Source organism: Equus asinus, chromosome 5 (assembly GCF_041296235.1).
Source record: "Equus asinus isolate D_3611 breed Donkey chromosome 5, EquAss-T2T_v2, whole genome shotgun sequence".
Classification (NCBI taxonomy): Eukaryota; Metazoa; Chordata; class Mammalia; order Perissodactyla; family Equidae; genus Equus; species Equus asinus.
This window is the reverse complement of record NC_091794.1, coordinates 92111702-92135683: the sequence shown is the minus strand read 5'-3', so window position 1 is coordinate 92135683 and position 23982 is coordinate 92111702. Positions and strand designations below refer to the sequence as shown.

The 23982-nt window shown below is 55.9% G+C and overlaps 1 protein-coding gene across 7 annotated transcripts in view; it reads left to right on the top strand.

Annotated features, from left to right (window-relative positions):
* The first annotated feature begins 1429 nt into the window (after nucleotides 1-1429).
* The window catches only part of PTPRU (protein tyrosine phosphatase receptor type U), a 79136-nt gene continuing 56583 nt past the window's right edge, over nucleotides 1430-23982 (top strand). For all 7 annotated transcript variants that reach the window (XM_014853681.3, XM_014853680.3, XM_044770215.2 and 4 more), the window contains exons 1-7: nucleotides 1430-1633; nucleotides 16735-16866; nucleotides 19840-20111; nucleotides 20643-20724; nucleotides 20828-20943; nucleotides 21346-21520; nucleotides 22007-22300. In XM_014853681.3, coding sequence (XP_014709167.3) covers nucleotides 1561-1633; nucleotides 16735-16866; nucleotides 19840-20111; nucleotides 20643-20724; nucleotides 20828-20943; nucleotides 21346-21520; nucleotides 22007-22300 — 1144 coding nt within the window. In that variant the 5' untranslated portion in view covers nucleotides 1430-1560. The remainder of the gene's footprint in view (nucleotides 1634-16734; nucleotides 16867-19839; nucleotides 20112-20642; nucleotides 20725-20827; nucleotides 20944-21345; nucleotides 21521-22006; nucleotides 22301-23982) is intronic.

The window sequence follows — 23982 nt, the reverse complement described above, 5'->3', positions numbered from 1 at the left end:
TGGTCATTGCACAAGGGTTTTACTGGGTAGAAGCCCAGATATACTTAATCTGTATAGCCAGAGGGTAGACTAGGACCAGTGAGAGTTAGCGAGGGAGGTGGACTTCATGGCATGAAAAGGAAGAACTTTTGAAAAGCCAGTGTTGCAAGGAGAAAGAGATGAATCCACTGCTATAGTTGGTAACTTCAACAGCCCTCTCTCAGAAATGCACATATCCAGCAGGCAGAAAGTCAGTAAGGACACAGCTGAACTCAACAACACCATCAACCAACTGGATATAATGGACATCTATAGACGACTTCATCAGACCACCACAGAACACACATTCTTCTCAAGCTCACATGGAATATTCACCAAGATAGACCACACTCTTGGCCGTAAAACACATTTTAACAAATTTTAAAGAATGGGACTCGTACAATGTCTGCTGTCAGATCACAATGGAATTAAACAAGAAATCGATAACAGAAAGATAGCTGGGAACATCCCCAAATACTTGGAGATTAAATAACACACTTTTAAATAACACATGGGTCAAAGAAGAAACTTCAAGAGAAATTAAAAATATTTTGAACTAAATGAAAATGAAAACATAACTTATCAAAATTTGTGGGATGCAGTGAAAGCAGTGCTTCGAGGGAAATTTATAGCACTGAATGCTATATGAGAAAAGAAGAAAGACCTACAACCAATCATCTGAGCTTTTGCCTTGGGAAACTAGAAAAAGAAGAGCAAATTAAACCCAAAGAAAGCAGAAGAAAATAAATAATAAATATTAGAGCAGAAATCAGTGAAATTGGAAACAGGAAATCAATTGAGAAAAAAAATCAACCAAACCAAAAGCTGGTTCTTTGAAAAAAATCAATAAACCAATAAGCCTCTAGCCAGGCTAACTAAGAAGAGAGAGGACACAAATTATCAATATTAGAAATGAAAGAGGAGACATCACTACAGACCCCATGGACATTGAAAGGATAATAAAGGAATAGTATGAACAACTCTAAAAGCTAGCGTTTCCAAAAACCCAACCACTCGCTCGTGGGAGGGGATGAGCACCCTGTCTTTGGAGGTATGGCTGAATGTGCATTTGCAGGGGCCTAGGTAGAGGGAATTCAAGCATCACAGGGTACCTGGTACCCCCATATCTTTGGGTCTGTATTTCTGAGAGCACTATTCGAGAGCTAGGCCTGGGCAGTGAGCATGCTCGCTTGAAAACGTCGGTGCTGCTCTGGGCAGGCGGCTGGGCGTCCAGGCCCGGCCACCGATCTCCAGGCAGGGGTGCAGGGGTGGGGGAGGGGCGCGCCCGAGCAGCGGGAGACCCGGCCCGGCGGCGGCGCGCGCGGCTGCCAGCGGCCGCCAGCAGGGGGCGCCGCGAGACCGCGGAACGCGCGGCCGGGCCTGACGTCAGCGCCCCGCTTGCTTGGGCTCCCGCTCTGGACTCGGCGCCAGTCCCGCTCCGCGCCGCGCCGCTTCGCTCCGGCTCTGGCTCGCCTCGGGCTCGGCTCGGGCTCCGGCGGCGGCGCCCCCCGCGCCGGGCCCCGGGGCAGGCGGCGGCGCACCATGGCCCGCGCCCAGGCTCTGGTCCTGGCGCTCACCTTCCAGCTGTGCGCGCCGGAGACCGAGACTCCGGCAGGTAAGCGCGCGCCGGTCGGACCAAGCTCGCCCCGCGGAGCCCCCGGGGCCCGTGGCGCAGCTCGGGAGAAAGTGTGAGTGTCGGGTGACCGGGCGTTATGAGCCTGCTCCCTGTGTGTGTCTGAGTGTTGGATGTGCGATCGTGTGCTCCGGGTGTTGTGTGTCTGCTAATGTTGTGTGTCCATGAGTTGTGTGTGCAAGAAAAGGTGCCGTGTGTGTTGTGTGTCTACAACTATGTTGGGGTGAATGTTGTGTGCATCGAGGCTTTGGATGGGCGCTGAGTGTCTTTGTGTGTCTGCCAATGTGTAGTGTTTGTGCGGCCAAGTAGGTTGTGTGTCTGTTGTGTGTGCATCTGAGTTTGCTTGTGTGGTCAGAGTTGTATCCGCTAATGTGTTGCAATTGTTTGCATTTTGTATGCCATAGTCGGGAGTGCTGTTTGTTGTGTGTCTGAGAATGTGTTGTGTGTCTGTGTTATGCGTGTGGCCAGGAGTGCTGTGTGGATTCTGCTCGCGTGTGGATCAGGGAACGCGTGTGGTGTGTGTGTGCTTGTGTGCTGCGTGTACGTGTGTGAAGGCGTGGGAACGAGTCTGGAACGTGTGTGTCCGTGCGCTGTGTGCGCGCTGTGTACATGTGGGAGTGTCTGGGGTTTGTGGTGTGCGCCCCCGGGGGCTGCGTGGGTCCCAGTGAATGCCAAGTGTGCCGGGAATGCGTGTGTAGGAGCGTGTCTGGAGCGGATGTGAGTGTGTCCGTGCGAGCTGGCTGCGTGTCCAGGAATGTTGCGAGTGTGTTGCGCGCCTGGGCCGTGGCTGAGTGTGTGCCCGGGCCCGGGGCCGCCCGAGGGGGCGGTGCAGGATGTGCGTGTGTGTGTCTGTGTGTGTGTCCCGCGTGTGTGCGTGTGTGGCGCGCGGGCCCCGGACAAGTTGTCGCGGCGGCGCCCCCTCCCCTCCCAGGTCGGGCCGGGCCTGAGGCTCGGAGGGCGGAGGGGGCCCGCGGCCGCCGACTCCGACATGTCGGGCTGTTTGTTGTTTCGCAAGTTCGGCGCGGCGCTGGCGGGCGGCGGATCCGAGCGGCGCCGGGGCTGCGGGGCGCCCGGGCGGTGGCGGGCGGCCCGCGGCGACGTCCGGGCGCGGGCAGGGCCTGGCTCTCGGCCGCCGGACGGCGCCCCTCCCGTTGCGCGCAGGCGGCGCCGCGGACGCCGGGGTCTCCCGGGACACTCCCTCGGTCGACTCCGCAACTTTATGCGGCCTCCCGGCCGGCCGGGACCGCCGTGTGTGTGGAGTGTGTGAGCGTCTGTGTCGGTGTGATGGCGCTGTCTGGGTGTGATTCGGAGTGTGATGTCTTTTGGGGGTGTGTGTGTGTGTGTGTACGTGTGATCGCGTATCTGAATGTGTGTATCCGGAGCTGTGTTTGTGTGTCCATATGTGCTGCGGACCGTGTGTCGGCTGTGTGTTTGTGTGTGCGTGTCCCCGCCCCCGCCCCCCCTCGCCAGCCCCCATTATCCCACCCTGAGGCCTGGGATCGCAGACGCGGGCCCCCGCCAGTGGAGTTGCGCCCACCCCTCCGCTGGGCAGGGATGGCCGGTCCTGCTCCCTAGGGCCTCAGCTCCCTCCTCCCCACCGGTTGGGCGGCTCCAGCGCGGTACCCCGGGCGCCGAGTAGCGGGGAGACACGCCCCAGCCAGGGATCCGAGCCGAGACGCGCGCCGGAGCCTCCTCCAGGCCTCCGGCCTCCGGGAACCAGCCTCCCGGGATCGCGTTCTCGGCCCCGCTGCCCCTCAGGCCTCTCAGGCGCAGCTCCCTGGACTCCCGCGGTCGCTCCTGCCGCTGGCTTCGAGCTGGGGCCTGGCCCTGCGCCCCGGGGGCATCAGACACAGCTTTAGCTTTGATCTCTCGGTGCTGGAGAGGACACCAAGGCGACCTCCCTCCCTATCCTCCCCTAACCCCCCATTCCCATCCTGCAGCAGCGTCGCCCCCTCCCCCACCCTGAGATCAAACCCGAGGGGTACCATACACTCCCCCACCCCTACCACCTTCACCCTGATTCGAAGAACACTCACGTGCCCCAGCTCCTGCCAGCAGGGGGTCATGTGAAGAACAGAGGTTTGGGGGTGAGACCTTGAGTGAGTTACTTCTGTTCTTGGAGCCTCAGTTTCCTCATCTGCCTCATGGGCATCATAACAATGGTTATGGTACTGGGTAGATTGTAAAGTGAGGCTCTATATGTGAGTGCCAAGGAACAAAAGATGCTTTTGAGGACTGTTACAGAGCCCCAGAGGGTGTGATTTGAAGCTAGGGGGACCTGGTTCGAGTTCTGCCTTGGTCGCTTGCTGTCCCTGTGACCTTGGGCAAGTCACTTCACATCTAAAGCTCCTGGCCCTCTTGTAGCTATTGCTGTTAGAGCTTAATTCAGAAGCCCTTAGTTGAAGGGGTGGGATCGTGCCTTGCCCCGAATCTGGGTAGACAGCCCAGCTCCCTGAATGCCTCCTGAGTCTCCGCCCCACCGAGGGTGGTGCGTGATGTCTCTGAGCCATGCAAGTCTGGCAATAATTTATTCCACTGTGTTCTAGCTCATTTTGTCCTTTTGGTTGCTGGAGTTGTGGACAGCAGGAATGAGGGAGAGGCTGCCCAGTGGTTTCAGGTTGGGCAATAAAGGCTTGTCTGGGCAGCTGGCCCTTCTCCCTGGGGCTGAGGGAGGGGACTCGGCAGGAAGTGGTGAGAGTGGCCAGAGTGGGGGTGCTGAGCTCGTGGGCAGCCTCCAGCCCAGGCCAGCCCAGGTGTCAGGGAAAATCCAGGGCGGGCCCCCTGCTTGCTTAAGGCGTGCTGTCGTCCTTCCATGCTTTCATCAGCCAGGCTAGACTTGGGGCAGCCTTTTCACGAAGGCTGGGTTAGCTGGAGTTGCAGGGGGTGCCTTGTGCCCCCCTTCCTCCCTCAACCCTCTTCCCTCCTCCAAGCCACCCTCCCTGCATCCTGATGCATCCTACCCTTATGCCCTCTCAGGAGCTCCCTCATCTGCCCCCTCTCTCCATCCTCAGGCATCCCTCCCCTCCATCCCTCTCTCCATGGTGCCAGGGATCTTCTCTGAAGGCTTCCCATGGCCTTCAGGGTCAAGGCCATCCCCCTTGGCCCCTGCCTGCCTGTTCAACCTCATCTTGTTTCATGCCCCTTGCCTCTTGCCTGCTATGTTCTGGTCAGTCTCACCACTTACCAATAACCCCTAAATGCCCGTCACCTGCCATCTCCTCTCTGGGGCTTTGCGCAAGCTGTCCTTTCTCCCCAGAACTCTCTAACTCCACCTCTTTGCCTCGTGAAATCCTGCTTCTCCTTCAGGCCTCAGCTTAGATATCGCCTCCTCCCTGAAGCCTTCCTTAGTTACTCTCTGTTCTAGTCTAGGAAGGAAGGGTGAGGGTTGATTGGATATTTTCTTAGCATTGTAATTATTGTAATTATAGTTTATTGGCCCTTTCTCCCTTACAGACCGTGAGCTCTGTGAGGACAGGAACTGGATATTTAGTCACCTCTGAATCCTTAGTGCCAGACGCAAGGCCCAGCCGAGTCAAGGCCTGAAAGTGTCAGGTCCAGTGGGTCAAGCTCTAGGCGGGAGATGCCAGATGGGGGCGCACTGACTCCACTGAAAGTAGATTAAAGAAATCGGTTTCCCTCCAGGAATCTGGAAAATTCTTTTGGGGAATGGTGTTGTGTGTGAAAAGGCCACGTAGAGTGTCATCTGGGAGCTGCGAGTTGGGGAAGTTAGGTCCCTGGCAGAGAGGAAGGGAGCAGTCTCTGCTTGCCAGCCCCTCCCCCCAGCTCCCAGCACTCCCTCCCTCTGTCCTCCCACCCCACCCCCAGCAGCTGGCAGGGCCTGTGGGCCCCCCAGTGTCAGCCCTTTGTGCTGGAGGCCCTGGCAGTTGGTGAAAGGCATCGAGTCCCAACCGTCAATCTGAGCGTCTGGGCAGGAGGGAGGGAGGGCCCTGCGTCAGGAGCCGGAGACCCTCTGTCAGTCTTCCGTCTCTTGGGGTGGGCAGGTGGGGTCACAGCCTCTGTCCTGGCAGCTTCTGAGCCTGAGGGAAAGTGTTCCCTGTGGTGACTCCTGCAGGTGGGGTTGGGGGAGGCCACCAAGGTGTGTGTAGGTGTGATCCTGGCATCTGGGCAGAGTGGGGGGTGTCTGTGTGTGTATGACTGTAGCCTGGGCACAGGACATATGTCAGGGCATCTAGCCATCTGCTTACCCTGTGTGGCAGGGTCTGAGTTCAGAGTAGAGAGGCAACCAGCTGCTTTGATCCCCGGGGAGCCTGATGCTAGGGTGTCTGGGTACCCCGGTGTCACATTCCTGGAGTTTGGGTGCGGAGCTCTTTGGGTGGGTGGTGTCTCAGTATCTAGGTGTGGGCACCCCAGTCCCAAGGTGTGGAGGCTCAGGGTGTGCCGACACAAGGATGTCCCAGTGTCTCTGGATCTGGAGGTGGGTGTGTCCAGGTGTGTGGGAGTTCTCAGGGAAATGGGTGTTCAAGTGCGGGAGCATTATGTCCAGATGTGGGGCTGTCCAGGTGCCTGGGGGTCTGGGTGTGGAGTACCAAAGTGTCTGGATGTCTGAATGTGGGGTATTTACATATCCAGCAATGGCCTACCCATGTGTTGGAGTATCCGGGTGTTTCTGAGTCTGGCTGTGGGGTGCCCTGTGGTCGGTGTGTCTATTTGTGTGTTTAGGTATGTATGTCTTCAAGAAAGGAGTGTGCATGTTTTGGGTGGGGAGTGTCTTGCTGACTGTGCCCAGCTGTGGACCAGGGGCTGGGGCTGTGCCAGCTCAGCTGCTGACACTCCCTTCCCTGGGGCTTGCCTCCTGATCTCCTTTGGGGCCCCAAGGCCAGGAGCCCCTAGAGGAGGCCCATATGGTTCTGCTTCTCCACGGTTACTCAGTCTAGAGCTGTGCTATCCGATAAAACTTTCTACAATGATGGAAATGTTCTTTACCTGCACTCTCTGGTATGGTGACCGCTTAGTCACATGTGACTATTAAGTTTAAATTAGTTAAAATTCATTAAAATAAAAATTCCGTCCCTCAGTCTCACCAGCCAGATTTCAAGTCCTCAAAAGTCGCAAGTTGCTAGTGGCTATTGTATTGGTCAGTGCAGGTAGAGGACATTTCCATCATGGCAGGAAGCTGTATGGACAGTGCTGGTCTTGGGATGTGAGGCCTGCGGCATCTTCAGTGAGGCCTGGACGCCTCAGGGAGTGGAAGTGGTCCGGACAGACCATCACTGAGCGGCCGTTGAAGAAGGCTGTGTTGAATCCATATCCCCTTCTCTCTAGCCCGATCATTTTTGCCTGGACTATTGCAGTAGCCCCCTCCTTGGTCTCCAATCTGCCATCAGCCTCCAGTGCTTCCACCACCCTGTGACCTGAATGACCTCACTTAGGCAGACATCAGATGCTGCATACCCTTGCCCCAAGCTGAAGGCTCTCCAGCACCCAGGGGACACAAGTCAAACCCTAACGTGACAGGCGGGGCCTTGCACACCCCAGCTGCTGCTTCCTATGACAGCTTCATGTTTAGGCCTGTCCTCCCTGGCCCCGTTCCTCCTATCCACCTTATGACCCAGGATCATCAGGCCAACGCTACTCCGAGAACCCACTAGGCCCTGTCCCTCCTGTCTCCCTTTGTACGGACTGTGTCTTCTGCTGAGAACGCCCCTGCCACCCTTCTTGCCACCCTACTTGCTCAGCCTTCAGAATCCAGCTCCCATGTCACTTCCCCAGTGGAGCCTTCTCAGACGCCTCCGCCTCCGGGCACAGTGGGTCGGTTTCTCCGGTTTCTCTCATCACACTCGTGTGACAGTGTGCTGCTGCCATTTCCAGTCTCCTTCCCCTCTAGGCTGGGAGCCCCCTGAGGGCTGGGCTGGGTCTTTGTCATCTCCTGTCCCCAGGGCCATGTACATGGCAGGTAGCCCCTCAGTGTTAGCTTCAATGTGAGCCCCCAGGTACCCAGGGAGGGCTCAGAGGGGGTGGAGGGTGGAGCTGGGGCTCTGGAGGGCAGTCGTGGATGGGGGCCGGTATGCCTCCTTGATTGGCTCTGGGCAGAGGCCACCATTGCCTGCAGAATGGCTGGGGGAGGACTCCTGAGGCGGACAGCTCAGAAAAGGCTGTTACTGGATGAGTCAGGAGGTCTTGGGCAGATTCCCGGGGTGCAGACCCCAGGACCTAGTGGTGAACGAGAAGGGATGAAAAGAAAGGGGGCTTAGAGGGGTCGCTGAGGTTTTGGAGTTGAGTCTAGATGTGGCGGGGAAGGATTGGAATGGGGAAGTTGGGAAGGGGTGTTTTTGGGGGCATTTGATGGGCAAGGTCACAGAGGGGGATGGGTGACAACTGGGGGATAGGGGACAGCTGGGGGATGGGAGATAACTAGCAATGAAGATATATCTGGGAGATGGGGACAGCTGGGAATGAAGGGACAGGTGGCGTAGGGGGAACAGCTGAGGTTTGGGGGACAGATGGGGGATGGAGAGAAGGGGGATGTGGGATAGCTGGGGGATAAGGGGTGACAACTGGGAGGTGCCAGAAACCTATCTGGAAAGGATAAGTGTGTCTCAGCTAAGAGAGTGGGAAGTACATTGCTCAGATTGCGTGCATGTGTGTTTAGATGTGTGTACGCATGCACCTTGTGGTTGTACGTGTGTGTAAATAGGTGTTTGACCTAGAGTGTGGTGGTTAAGAGCACGGGCTCAGGAGCCAGGCCATCGTCGTTCTAATCCTGGCTCCACCACTACTGGCCACATAACTCTTGGGCTAGTTACTTGACGTCTCTGGGCCTTTAGTGTTCTCATCTGTGAGATGGGGATAATAACAGAACACGCTGCGTGGGGTTGCTGTGCGGATATATTTCATATACACGTGTATAGAGTTGAGAACAGCTCCTGGCACATGGTAAGCACTGTGTAAGTGTTAACTATTATTAAGTGTGTGTGTGTGTGCGTGTGTGCAGCATCCTGTGTGTTCAGAAAAGTTTGTTCTCGGCTCCTGATGAAGTCCAGGCCGGGGAGGGGTGATGGTAGGGGCGGCACTGGAGTGACCAGCCAGGTTGGTTGGGTCTGGCTCTCTTCTCATCCTCTCCCTGTTCATCCCGCTTTTCACCCACTCTGTACCAGGGCCTAATCCAATGGGTCTCCCTCTCTGTCTCTCCCCTGTCCTGACCCCCACTGCCCAGCCCCGGGCTGGGGGCCAGGGGATGTGCTTTAATTGTCCAAAAGCTTTTCAGCAGGATCTGAATTCATTGTTTGCCTGCCAGCGCGCTGGAGCCCTGCTGGGATATAAATACCTGGACAATGTGCTCAGTTGTGGCTGCCCGTCCCATGGGCGGCGGTGGCTTCATCCTTTGCCCTTGGAGAGTCACTGGGGTGGAAGATGTTGGGGTTGGGAGATGAGGTGGGGGAAGCCCACAGGGCAGATGAGTCCTCACCCCACCCCATGGGATGGGCAGCCCTGCCTGGCAGAGCTGCAGGTACGGGGTTTTCCAGGGGGCTGGGCTCCCCTGCTCACCCGTGCATCACAGGGAGGCATGTGCACCCTTCTTCACAACACTTTTGCAGTGTGCTGTGTCCTTGCCTTACACTAATCATGGCGCTGCATTATGGCCCCGGACCAGCACCCAGGACTGGGCCCCTGCATTGCGTCCTTGCCCTGTACTGCTTCTCAACCCCGCACTGCATGACTGCGCTGGGATTCTGCCTTGTGTTGGCTGTGTGAAGTCTCCTTGGGTGTCTGTGTGCGCCACCTCTGCATTGTCCCATTGTACTGTGCCTCCATCCTGCGGCTGTACTCCGTTTGTGTTGTTGCAGCTCTCTTCTGTGCTGCATCACTCTATTGGATGTCACGGTTGCATTGGGCTTTTGGACTCTCTTGGGATTTGGGCATAGCTCCTAGCAATGCACCGCTGCACCATGCCAACAGATGGCATGATCCCACCACACTGCATCTTTGCATCACATGCCATTTCCATACTACACTGCATTACTGCAGTGGGCATGTGCACTGCACTGGGTATGTGGCCTTTCCTGAGTTTCTGGGCAGAGCCCCTCTGCTTTCACTGTTGCGCTGTACCAACACAGTGCACCTTTGCCTCACAGAGCACTTCTGTCCCACTGCTCCACTGCACTGCACCACGTATGTGCCTTCTCCTTGCCAGCCCTTCACGCTGCACCACTGCCACTGTAACGCAGCCCCCTGTGGTATCTTGGCCTCTCTTGGTATGACCACTGAGTTGTCAGCTGGTGTCCTTTCCCAGGTTTGTCAGCCCCAGTTGAGCCCCATCTTTGCGTCAAGCATCCTCACCATGTGCACTTCTGCCCACATTGCACACTGCCCCAGGAGTCTCTCTACACTGCAGCCTGGGGCCACTTTGCTGGGCTTTGGTGCTGGCTTGCGTTTTTGTAGGCAGCACCTTTGCACAGGACCCAGCACTGCCTCTGTGCACTGCACAGGATTGCTACCCTGGGCCTCTACCCTGTGCTGTACCTGCTCACTGTTGGGTTGTGTGCACTCTACTGCATTTCAGGACCCAGAGCCCTGACACTGAATTCACTCTTCCACATGGCATCTTCACTGCACTTCATTTTTGTGCCACTTTTGACCCCTGCCCTTGAGACCTACTCTGCTCCTTGGGACTGTATTGGGCTTATATTCTGGACTGGGTCTCCACACCCAGAAGTTTCTTTTACACCACACCGCATCCTTCTCTTCCCCCTGTCTCTGTACTGTTGTGCATGCCTCCGCTGGACACATCCTTTCAGTGAGAATTCATGGAGCGCCAACTATGTGCCTGGCCCTGTGTTAGCATCTGGGGAGGGGGAAGAACTGTTAAGGCTTGAACTTACCACCTTGGCATTCCCTCCACACACCTATGGAGTTAACACTGAGTGCCTGCCCTGTGCCTTCCCCTTATAAGGCTGCCAATATGGCAGCCCTACCACTAACTGTGAGATTTGCGGTGCCTACAGATCAGGGAGATGAGGAGTGGGTCTGGCCTAAGTTTCCCCTGCTGTGGTTAGCATCCTTCTGTCCTCAGTGGAGAAGGGAGGATGTCGGCATCACTGAGATTTGTGCTGGTCCCTGTAGAGGGACTAGTTCAGCTTTCCCTCCCTGTGGCCTGGCCCTGGCTGATCCTTCTGGTTGCAGCATGCTGAACCCTGGGTGATTTGAAGGTGGGCGTATAGCTGGCAGCCCTGCCTTTAATTAATTGTTCATCAGTTATTCAGGGCTCTTGAGGGCAGCTCCAGGGAGCCCTGGCCAAGGTCTGGGTGTGTTGCTCTGGGCAGGAGAGCAGAGAGGTGGGCTGTGCCGGGACTCTGGGCTGGAGTCATGGTCCTGAGCCTGGGTGGGGTTGGTTGGGGTCAGATTAGGTGGGATCATGGAGTCAATAAGTCTAGCCACTGTTGGCCATTGACTGTACACAGAGCTGGGGATGGGGCTCAAAGGCATACGAGATAGTCCCTGACCTCAGGAAGGGAGGAGGTGGGGGTGAGATAGGCCTGAGACGCGGCTGCAGTTGGGGTGAGCGTGGGATAGGGCTGGACTGGGCAAGCACGTCCAGGGGTGAGGCCAGTGTTGGTTCCAGGGTGGGGTTGGGCTACCTAGAGTGGGGTGTGACTTTGGATGATGAAATAGACCTGTGTTGTTGTTGGGGTTGTATTTGGGTTCCCCAGGCCAGGGTTGTGGCTGTGCCTGTGGTTGGGGATGATCCAGCCCCTACCTTTGTAATCTTTTGGGAGAAGTTTTATTTCTCCTGGGGCCACCCTTGGGAACTGGATATTCTATTGACAAACCAAAGGGAACAAAAATCTCATTGCAAACAGACTCTGTATACCTAGGGTCTTCAGAAAACACTGGTGGCAGCTGGCAGGCGCGGTTGGCACAGAGCACCATTCCCTGTCTGGTCGGGAGGAAAGTCTGGTGCTCATACGTTGGTGGTGCTCCCACGCACACGCACAACTCGCCTCTACCCCACCACGTACACGCACCTCCCCTTAGGCACATGTGGATCACTGAATGTGCCCACATACCGCTGCACGTAAGAGTACACCTGCACGCCCCCAGCTTCACAGCACAGTGCCTGGAGGACCCACACCTTAAGACACGTGGGCTCACCCTCACATCCTCTCCCCTTAGGATCTCTCTCTTCCCTCGAATTATTCTTGCTCACATGTATACTCACACAAATGGAATCAGAATTCTGGAGGTGGAAGCCGCCTTAGAGGTCACCTGGGCGCCCATTCTCATTTCATAGGTGAGGAGGCAGGGGTTCAGAGAGGGCAAATCACCTGCCCAAGGTCACACAGGGAGTTAGAGGCTCAGCAGGAGTTAGATGCAGGTCTCCTGCCTCCCGATTGAGTACTCACAAGTCGGTACCAGGCTTTCACTCTCACAGCCAGGTACACATACGCACACACACACGTCGGCATATGGGAACACACACACATACACGGAGAGGTGGAGACCCTCACGCCAGACTCACCAGGGAGACCCCCTCGCACACCCGGGCTCCTCCTGCAGAGGTTGCTCTGCCCCTTACATCACCCCGTCTAGAGCCCAGCCGGATGTGGAGAAACCATCCTCCTGCCTTCCCAAATTGTGGCTGACGGTTGCTCAGGCAACCGCCTGCCAGATTGTGGAGATTAGCTCAGGAATGTAGCTGGGCCAGTTTGAGCTGAGGCTGGGGGAGCCGGTGGGGGTCCTGGGTTGATTCAGCCCACCCTCTCCGGGAGGCCCCAGCAGAGATGGGGTATCCGGAGAGGGGCCTGGTTTTTTCCTGTCCCAAGCCCAGTTGAGACTGTGTCCCTAAGGCTTGGACTAGGCTGGGGGAAGGGAGGGTGTATGTGTGTGAACATTTGAGTCTGGGGCTGTGTGTGTGTGTATTGTGCATCTCCCTGGGCATGATTGGAGTGTGTGCTGTTTTTGTCTGGGCTGGAGACTTGAGGCCCCTTTCCTCACCAGTTCCTGACATCTGACTCTGAACTTCTTGGTGGCTTGTCCCACTCCTGATCCTCTATTGCCCTCTGGAGAAGGCACCTTTCCTCCTCATGGCTTATAGGATGTGTCACTTGTCTTATCTGAATCCAGGCATTCCCCTGCTCAGACACCACTGTGGCTTCCTAATTCAAAATGAGGCCAAACTTCGGGGCTGGTCTGGTGGCATAGTGGTTAAGATCGCGCACTCCACTTCTGCAGCCTGGGGTTTGCAGGTTCGGATCCTGGGCACGGACCTACACATTGCTCATCAAGCCATGCTGTGGCGGCATCCCACATACAAAATAAAAGGAGACTGGGACAGATGTTAGCTCAGTGACAATCTTCCTCACCAAAAGAAATTGAGGCCAAACTTCTCACCCCAGCACTTAAGGCTTCCCTGATGGACCCTCCCTCTGGTCTCATTTCTGCTGCTTTGGCCAGTCTGGGCTCCTCTGTGTCCTGTTACTCGTCACCTTCCTTTGCTGTTGCTGGGCCCTTTGCCTCTAATGCCCTTCCACCCATCTCTACTGGTCAGAACGATCCCCATCCTTCCAGGCTCTGCTCAGATGCACCTACCTCCAGGAAGCCTTTCCTCTGCACCCACCCTCCTCCCTGGGCCCCCCTGTGGCCTTGACCCTTCTCTGCTTCATCACATTCCCTCACCCCCCACTCAGATTGGGAGGTCCCTGAGGGCAGGGCAGAGTCTTAACCATCCTCGTCCTCTAATACTGCCAGCCTGGGACCTGATTTGTATTGTCAGTAAACAACTGTCCTGTGGATGGAACCGAGTTAACATGTGGCCAGTGAAATACCAGGGCCTTAGGTGGTGTGTGCCTAGCCTCCTTGAATAAAGATAGGGGGCTTAAATCCCAGCTTCTGGGACTTACAGTGTGGCCTTGGGCAAGCCGCCTCATCTCTCTGTGCCTCAGTCTCCATCTGTAGGATAGGAATAATATTGGTTCCTCCCTTCTGGGTTACTCTGAGAGTTCATGGCACAGGTGGTCATGGTGGATAGTGGCAGCCCCCTTGTGTTGGTGTTGATGTGCGTGTGTGTGTCTGTGCCCACGTCTGTGATGATGGAGTCAAGAGGGATCCCCTGCTACTGTTCTTGCTCTGAACCCAAAGTCCGATCTAGGTTTTTCCCCTGGACTGGTGGCCTCCAGCAGGAGCTGGGGCCTGGTTTGGGGGCTCCTGGCTCCTGAGCCATCCAGACTGGAGGTGATGGGGCTTTTCCCAGGGCCTGGGAGGGCTGATTGTTCCCATCCCAGGGCGAACTGGAGAGGAGGTGGGGGTGGGGCTCTCCTTGGGGAGCCTGGCCCCAGAGATGTTACCCTCTAAGGGCTGTGGCTGAACTCCAGCCTGGCCCAGAGACACAGGGCTGGGGATGGACATGGCCGAGGGAGGGGGAGCCATTCTGCTTAAGGGGTCACTCTGGATGGGGAGGATCAGCCTTGCTGAGGTCAGGGGTAGGAGTCGTTTGGCAGAGGTCAAGAGTCACTCTGGCCAGGGTCAGCTAGTCTAGGGTGAGTCAATCTGTCTGGTGATTATTCTGGCTGAAGTCAGATGGTCTGGCAGTCATCCGGATGACGTTGGGGCCACTCTAACCAGGAACAATCAGCTGGGGGCCGCTCTGGCTGAGGTCAATCTGTCTGGAGGTCACTGACCTGGGTCAGTCAGTCTTGGGAGCATATGACTGAAGTCAGTCAAACGGAGGGTTACACTGGCTAAGGTCAGATGGTCTGGGGGTCCCTCTGACCAGGTCAGTCAGGCTGGGAGTCCTGGCAAGTGGTGTGGCCTGGCTTAGGATGGACAGGAGGAAGCCAAGGAGCTGACACCCCTAGGCTCACCCCAGGGCCACAGCTGAGACATCTGGGGCAGCTGCCTTGTTCGTTGTGAAGGAACAGGAAGGGCCTGAGTGTCAGCCAGGGCTCTAGGTCTTGGGCTTCCCTTTCTGGAGATCCCTGTGCCTCAGGGAGGCCTTGGCTAAGGCCCTCAGGAGCAGACTCAGTTCAGGCTGAATGACGTCATCTGTCCCCCTCCTCCAGGAAGCCCTTCCTGACCATCCCTATGTTCTCTCTCTGCTGTGCTGTAGGTCATTTTCTAGAGCGATTGCTGAGGCCTTCCCAGCACAGATGGTGTTAAAACGCACCTCCCACAGGCCACAGGGCATGATGCTGACCAGGCCTTTTCACACAAAGAGGCAAAGAGCTCAGCCAAGGTCCTGCCCCAGCTCTGGAGAGAGGCTTCTGTCACTTTGTCCCATCCCCTCGGCACCAGCCTCATGCCCCCATCTTATGGTTTCACACTCTGATGGGATTCAAGAGGAGGAAAAGGGAGACCCCGTAACGGTGGCGAGCCCCTTCCTGCCTGGCTGTGCTGGGTGTGTTTCCGTTTGCTGTGTCACGTGATCCGCATAACAACCTAGGGAAGTCTCTGCTCCCGATGAAATGACATAGCCTCCCGAGAGTGAAGTCCCTGGCCGCGTGTGCAAACGCCCGGCACCGGGCCCTGTGGGTGGCCCTCACTCCCCATCACTGTCTGTTTCTCTTCCCTCCTCTCCTTGAGGCTGGGAAGCCACTCAGGTTTGCTCCTTCTCATGGTGATGGCTTTCTGATGGAAGACATGGGCTTTGGCCTCAGATTGACATGGGTTCAAATCCTGCTCTGTTACTTAGTAGGCTCAGGTGGCAGCTGGGAAGAGCTGCTATTTCCTGAGTGCTTGCATGTGCGAGGTACTGTCTAAGTGCACCCCTCACTGAATCCTTCTGGGGATGGGAAACTGAGGCTCAGAAGGGGGAAGGGACTTGTCCATGGTCACAAGAGTTGGCAAATTGCAGATTCAAGATTCAATCCCAGGTCTCTCTGATGCCAAAGCCCACTCACTCATGTACCACTATATACTATGGGCAGATCCCTTCACCCCCGGAGCCTCAGTCACCGCATCTGTCAAATGGGGAGAAGCACCAGTGGCCGGCAGGTACTGAGGACAGGGCCTGGCATCGTTTGTACCTGCTTCCTCGCCACTTGCCCAGGCTAAGGGTCTCAGAGGCCTTAGACTCCCCCGATGGGGCTCCAGACGCCAAGGTACAGGAGTGAGTGCAGGACCAGTTGGCAGGTACTTTCTGAGCCAGTGGTGCCCTCAGGTTTATGAGGGGCGCAGCTGAGGGCTTTGACGCACTAGCCAAGATCTGTGGACCTCATTACCAACCAGAGGACTCACATCCGTTTCAGTCCCCTCTTGCTCCCTCCCCTTCTCATTTAAACTGTAAATATTGGTTCCAGATCATGAGAATTTGCTCCCTCTGGTCATACGTGTGCCCATTCCACTCATGACTGTGCTTCTGCATGTCACATTCCTGCAGGCAGAGACCTAAGTTGGGTGACATTGGACAATGACTGCATCCTGCAGCCCATCTGTCAAGTAGGAATAATAGTGGTACCTGCCTCAGCAGGAGAGGCCTGAGTGAGACCTGTACCCGGACCCATCAGCCCTGTGCTGGGCTTGTAAGCCTGTGGTGGTCGGTGGCCATCATTATTTTTAAGGGGATACTGTCAGGGCTGGCTCAGGGCACTCATGACCCTGCTAGTCCTGGGGCCCACTGTGCTGAGATGGAGGGACAGGTGACAGGACACTGACTAGCAGTCAGGAGACCTCTGTGCATATCCCACCTCTGTCACTAACTGGCTGAGAGATCTTAAGGAAGTCACTTAACCTCTTTGGGCCTCAGTTTCCTCATCTGTGAAATGGGGATAATTTTAGTCTTGCTCTCCCAAGTTGTCATGAGGCTCTAATGACAACTAGTTTTAATTGAGGAGAGTCTGATGGGTGGTTGAGCAGTGGGGGGTCCTGGGGAGCCCTGGGGGTGTGGGCCGCGTGAGGAGGTCTTGGTATGGGGAAGGGACAGTGAGGGACGGCCTCCGTGGAGGGAGAGGGTGGGGGAGGGAGAGTTTTGTTGGAGGGTGCAGTGGGGGGAGGGCCTGAGGAGAGGCAGGGGTGGAGGGTGGGCCTGGGCAGAAGGATGGGACAGTGGGGGCACCTGGAGGGCAGCCCCAGGAGCCCTCCTGGCCAGCAGCCCAGCCCTAGCCTGGGCTAACCAGGTCCTGCTCTCACAGCCGGCTGCACCTTCGAGGAGGCAAGTGACCCAGCAGTGCCTTGCGAATACAGCCAGGCCCAGAACGATGACTTCCAGTGGGAGCAAGTGCGGATCCACCCTGGTACCCGGGCACCTGCAGACCTGCCCCATGGTGAGCCTGCTTTCAGTCACCATTCTCCCTTCGTCTCCTTCCATTTCTATTCACCTGCTGTGTGAACTTGGGTACATTACTTAACCTCTCTGGGCCTCATCTGCTTTTGCATCTGTAATGATGAATATGATACTATGAATGTGGAGCTCTCTGGACACTGTCCGATTGTGTGTATCAGGTAGTTTTACCTGTGAAATGGGTGCAGGTTCAAGTAATCAAAGGCCCTTACAGCTGTGAGTTAAACTCTACTTCCTATTACCCCTCCTGCAGCTTAGCTCAGAATCCACCCTACTCCCACCAGGTCTTCCTGAATCCTCCGCCTTCTGGGATGTCCCCTTCTCCCTGAGAGCCTCTGCATCCTGGTCTCCTTAGGACGTGAAGATGCTGACAGGGCAGTAACATCGGGGGCTGGACGGGTGTAAACCGCCCTTCCTCTGCCTCCTTCTTCCTGGAAGTCCCAGATCTTTCCCAACTTCTACCTTGCGCTGCCCCTATTTCAGGACGGGGCACTTTTGGCCTTGTGAGCACTGGACTGGGAGTAAGGAGACTAATTCCATGGATTCTAGTATTGACCTCCTGCTCTGTTGATGGAGCCCAGAGCTCTGCTTCCAGAATCATAAAGACTGGGGTTCACATCCTGGCTTCATCACTTTACCAGCTGGGTGACCTTGGGCAAGTCACTTAATTTCTCTGAGCTTCCATTTTCTTAACTGTAAAACAGAGAGAACGATAATCCATTTCGTAGGGTTATTAGATGATGATGTATATGAAGTGCATAACACAGGGATGGCATGTAGGGGTTCAGTTAATGTTTAGTTGCTATTGCTGGAGGTATTTGAGGGGACCCAAACACTAGCACCCCTCTTCACGGGGTGCAGAATCCACTGGAAATTAAGAAAAGGATAAGACAGATGGAGGCCAAATTCTTGACTTTCTCACTGATAAAGCCTGGGTGGGAGGACATAGCACAGTGTGAGGACCAAATGGGCTTCCTGAGGGAAGCCCAGGATTGGGCAGCCTGCGAGCCCCCTCCCCTTCGTCCTATCACAGTAGTGGCCAGGGCCTTCGCTGCTCAGCTCACAGCATGGCTGAGATGGCACCTGCTGTCAAGGGTGCAGCGACGGGCAGCAAAGGATCTCAGTGGTGGGGCCCAGATTTGAAGCCAACAGGAGAGAGACCCTCCACGACCTGGCACCGGCGGCCTCTGCAGCCTCGTCTCCTGCCCCTCACCTTGCCTCCTGGAGGCCTCCCTGCCTCCCTCTTCCATGTGTTTGCTCACCTGAGCCCTCCCTGGGGCATTCATCTCTGCCTTCGTGGGGCCCTCAGCCCCTAGTTGACCTCTGTACTAGCAGGTGTCAAATCTGACTGCGTGACAATGATCTGTCAAGGTGCCCACCATGGCAGGGACCCTGTGTGGGCTGTTTCCATATCCCCAGGGTCCAGTGTTGGCCTGGTACATGGTTGGTACTCAGGTACAAGGTGGCCGATGGAAATTCTTACAGTTCTGACCACCTGCGTGGGCCCAGCCTCTCTCTCTCTCACAAGGAGAGAAATACCCAGTGAGAGAGGAGGGAGAGAAATTTAGTATTTAGTGTGGGCTTTGTGCTGGATCCTGGGGCTGCAGGCGTCAGCGAGATGACACAGTCCCTGCTCTCTTGGCGCTCACATTCTGGAAATAGGGTTGGAGGGGTGGAGAGAGAAGGAAGGAGGGAGAGTCACACTGAGAGACAGAGAGCAGGAGGGAGAAGGAAGAGCCACAGGAATGAAGGGAGTAAATGAAAGAGATGGGGAGAGAAGCAGAGTGAGAAAAACTAGGGAAAAAGAGAGAGGAGAGAGAGGCAGAGGGCACAGGAGGAAGAGGCAAGAACAAAGTGTCAGACTGAAACGGCGAGAAGGACCGCAGCTGCTCTCAGGGAGACGAGAGAGGAGGATGGAGGAAGCCAAGAGAGACTGTGGGGGCTGGGATGTGTCCCTTCCTGGGTGGGCTCGGGGACCTGGGGTTCTGTTTACTACCCCACCAGGACTGATCCAGGAGCCGCCTTCACAGGCTCACAGAGATGAATGGGAGCCCCTCCAGTGGAGTCCCTGGGGAGTCCTCCCAGAGCAGGGAGCCTCATGGTTTGGGATCTGAATCAGCTTGTGTTGGCTGGCAGCCAAGCCCGGGAGGAGGCAGTGCTGTGCGGCTGCGGGCACCCGTGACAGCTGCTGGGGTCTTCTCCCCACAGAAGGGAAGCCATAGTCCCCCAGCCAGGTCCTGAGGAGTCCAGCCACCCCCCCATCCCCCCCAGCACAGGGCACGTATCTCTGGGGAAGGGGTGGGGCTGCCTTTCTCCAGGTTGGAAGTGAAGAGAACTGTATCCCAGGAATTTAGACTCAGGGGGTGGGGCTGGAAGGGAACTTAGAGTCCTTTCATTCAATCTGTTCTACACATTCATTCAGCTGGGGTTCAGACCAGTGCTGGGGACACAGTGGAGCCCCAAGGCTTCACAGGCTGGGGGTGAGACAGACACCCTTTATGAATGATCCAGGGCCAGGAGAGGAAACCATAGAGGGACAGGGAGGGAGGCCTTCAGAAGAGGTGGCCTTTGAGGGCCTGTCATGCGCCAGACTCTTGACTCCTGAGCTGAGTGACCCAGTTCCTGCCTCCAAGGACAGACAGCTGGGAAAACGGGGAAAGCCTGGATCAGCATGGCCTGGACTGGGATTGTAGGTGGTGAGGAGCCATAAGGGGTTTTGACAAAGTCAGATTTGTGTGTTTTTTTGCTGCTGCAACTCTCTCCTCTGGGAAACAGAGGCAGGGAAGTGATGGGACTTACACGGTGAGTCAGAGCTGGGACCAGAACTCAGAACCCCTGACTCTGGGTGGATCCAAATGCCCAGGGTCCTTAGTTCCTGCCTCTCCTCTGTGCCCACCTGGCCCTGGCCCTCCCCCAGGCTCTCCTCCAATCCTGCCTCTTCCTCCTCTCTTTCCAGGCTCGTACTTGATGGTCAACGCTTCTCAGCATGCCCCAGGCCAGCGGGCCCATGTCATCTTCCAGAGCCTGAGCGAGAATGACACCCACTGTGTGCAGTTCAGCTACTTCCTGTACAGCCGGGATGGGCACAGTCCGGGCACCTTGGGCATCTACGTGCGCGTCAATGGGGGTCCCCTGGGCAGCGCTGTCTGGAATATGACTGGATCCCACGGCCGTCAGTGGTACCAGGCTGAGCTGGCTGTCAGCACTTTCTGGCCTAATGAATATCAGGTGGGCTGGGTTTAGTCTGTGGTGAGCCTGTGCTTGGGGCGGGGGTAGAGGGGTGTCACCTTGAGGTCAGAGTGAGTGGCTGAGGTTGGAATTAGTCTGTGTTTAGCATCAGGAGTCACTCTGTGGTCAAGGTCAGGTGTCAGTCTGCGGTCAGCACTGGGTTATTCAGTGACGGTTCAGTCTGAGTTCAGCCTCAGAGTCGTTGTTAATAGGAATAGTCTATGGCTGGGATCCAGGCTGAGTTGGAACAGTGCTGACCTGGAAACCCTGTCTGGCTGGGAGAGTTTTGCAGCTTGAAGTTAACTGTCCAGGACTGGGATGGAACCTCTGGCCTTGACCTTGTTAGCTCTGGGTACGGACACCCCCTCTCACAACTAGTTGGCTTGGTAGGGAGGGTCATTGGGAGCTGGGCTGACCTCTGCTGGTTGAGGAGCATGGGGCTGGAGCAGAGCTGAAAGGGGCCTCTCTGGGCACCTCCCAGGCTGGGCTGGAGGGATATCAGTATGACAGGAGCCCTCCCACCTCCCCCAGGTGCTGTTTGAGGCCCTCATCTCCCCAGACCGCAGGGGCTACATGGGCCTAGATGACATCCTGCTTCTCAGCTACCCCTGCGGTGAGTCCCAGCCCACTGGGGCGCAGGGGGAGGGGTGCGGGCAGCTGTGGCTCCTGTCTGCAGGGGTGCAGGCCCAGCTCACGCCGCAGCTCTATTCTCGCAGCAAAGGCCCCCCACTTCTCCCGCTTGGGAGACGTGGAGGTCAACGCGGGCCAGAACGCCTCGTTCCAGTGCATGGCGGCAGGCAGAGCGGCCGAGGCGGAGCGCTTCCTCCTGCAGGTAAGCGGAGGGGGCAGGCATCTTAGGCAAGGCGGGGGATTTATTCTGGGCCCTGGCTCCCTTGCGGGGTGCTGAGTCCTTACTTCATCCTCCAGCACCCACACACAGGCGTCCTGGCTCTGCCCTAGGTTCTGCTCTGCCCTCTTGGGAGCCCCCATCCTCCCAAGACAGTGTGTGGCTCCAGGGTCCCCCAACCACACTCTCCATCAAAGACAGAGCGACCACGTTCCCTTAATCAGCTTCTTAGTGGCGGAGCTGGTTCCAGGAACCCCATATACCCCCGTGTAATAGGGACGGTTAAATGGGGCCAGCACAGTGACCACTCCCCTCGTCCGGGTCAGAGCGAGACCGGGACCCTCCCTCCCCGACGCCCCTGACCCTGTCGGCCCTCTCCTCGAGCAGCGGCAGAGCGGGGCGCTGGTGCCCGCGGCCGGCGTGCGGCACATCAGCCACCGGCGCTTCCTGGCCACCTTCCCGCTGGCAGCCGTGGGCCGCGCGGAGCAGGACCTGTACCGCTGCGTGTCCCAGGCCCCGCGCGGCGCGGGCGTCTCCAACTTCGCGGAGCTCATCGTCAAGGGTGAGCGCGCCGGCGCCCGCGGGGGCGGGGCCCGCACCCTGCGAGTGGCGGCGATGCAGGAGGGGCGGGGTCTTGCCGGGCCGGAGTCTGGCCGAGGGGCGAGGTCCGCGGAGGGGTGGGGCCGGCAGGGTCTGACCGGGGGCGGGGCCTTGTCTCCTGGGAGGAGGTCTGATCCAGGGGGCGGGGTCTGACCCGAGCGGGCGTGTGGTCAGCCCCTGCAGGCGAGGACTCAGGGATTCAGAGGGGAGTGAGGAAGAGGGTGTGGGCTGAGGGGTGAGGGCGGGTCAGCCTTTGGAGCGGGGCGCTCCTAAGGGCCCGGGATTTTAGCGGGTGGGGAGAGGTGGTCTCGTCGGGGGCTTGGGGGTTGCATGAGGGGTCTGGGAGGACGGGGAGGGCTCTTGGAGATTTGGATGTGGTGGGAGGCGGAGTTGGGGGCCCGGGTCTCACAGCAGCATCCGTCGGCTCCGCCTCTCCCCCATCTCCCAGAGCCCCCTACCCCCATCGCGCCCCCACAGCTACTGCGCGCGGGTCCTACCTACCTCATCATCCAGCTCAACACCAACTCCATCATTGGCGACGGGCCGATCGTGCGCAAGGAGATTGAGTACCGCATGGCGCGCGGCCCTTGGGCCGAGGTGCACGCTGTCAGCCTGCAGACCTACAAGCTGTGGCACCTCGACCCCGACACCGAGTATGAGATCAGCGTGCTGCTCACGCGCCCGGGTGACGGCGGCACCGGCCGCCCAGGGCCGCCCCTCGTCAGCCGCACCAAGTGCGCAGGTGGGTGCCTCTTGGCCCCGCGGGACAACCGGGTATGGACTCGGGGCAACCCAGGCGCGAAGGGGCACATTCTGAGAGGTAGTATGGCCTGCATCTGTGCTTCTAAAACTTCGTGATTTTCCCTCAATTCTTGTTAAGGTAAAGATAATGATAGATAACACTTTACTTTGTGCTTGAAACAAATATGTGTGTGTACACACACACATTTATTGTTTTAAAACTCACAACAGCACCATGATCTAGGCACTCTTGTCATGTCTATTTTACAGATGAAGTGACTAAGGTACAGAGATGTTAAATGACTTGCCCAAAATCACACAGCTATTAAGTGGCATAGCTGGGATTAGAAACCTTGACTGGCTGGCTCCAGAATGTGTCTTCTTAATTCTACGTTATATCAGCTAGATAAAATAAACAACTAAACGCCATAAAATAAAAGTGTTATTACATTCTAGCTGGATCCTCTGGTCTGGGCATTTGAGCCTGAGGTCTGCTCTTCCTGGTTTAAAAGGGTAAAGCAGATGTTAGGAGCAATGGCACACTTGCACCAAAGGAGACTTTGTTCAACCGGAAAGGAAATGGAGAACAGAACAGTTTTCTTACTCTATGATTTCAGCGTTGTTGTTGTTTTTTGGAATTAAGATAATTGTAGATTCGTAGGCAGTTGTAAGCAAAAATACAGAGAGAATTCCCTATACACTTTATCGTGTTCCTGCAATGGTAACATTTTTCAAAACTGTAGTATAGTATCACAATCAAAGTATTGACATTGAAACAGTCCACAGATCTTATTCAGACTTCCCCGGGTTCACCGGTCCTCATTTGTGTGTGTTTCGTTCTATACAGTGTATCCATGTGTAAGTTTGCGTGTTCACCACTACAGTCGAGATACTGAACAGTTCAATCCACTTAAAGATCCTTGTGTCGCTCTTTCCTCCCCACTTGCCTCTGTCCCTTCCCCCACCCCCAACCCCTGGTAACCGCTAATCTGTCCTTCGTTTCTAAAATTTTGTCATTTCAAAAACGTTAAATTATGAAATCATACAGTATATAACCTTTTGGAATTGACTTTTTAATCTCGTAGCAGCTTTATTGAGACAGAATTCACATCTTAGACAATTCACTCATTAGAGTATACAGTTCATCGGTTTTTAGTATATTCCCAGAGTTGTGCAACCATTGCCACAGTCAATTTTAGAACATTTTTGTCACTCCAACAGGAAACCTTGTACCTTTAGCAGTCTACCTCCCCAACTTCCCCGACACCTCCAACGCTAGGCAACCACTCATTTACTTTCTGTCTCTATAGATTTGCCTCTTTGTGGATAGTTAATATAAATGGAATCATATATAGTCTTTTGTGACTAGCTTCTTTCACTTAGCGTAATATTTTCAAGGTTTATCCATGTTGTGGTATGTATCATACTTTATCCTTTTTATTGGCAAATAATATTCCATTGTATGGACATATCACTATTTATCCATTCATCAGTTGATGGACATTTGGGTTGTTTATACTTTTTGACTATTATGAACAATATCGCTATGAATATTCATGTACAGGTTTTTGTGTAGACACGTTTTCATTTCTCCTGGGTATATAGCATATTTATCATATAATAACTATGTTTATCCTTTGAGGAACTGCTGGATTGTTTTCCAGAGCAGCTGCACCATTTAAC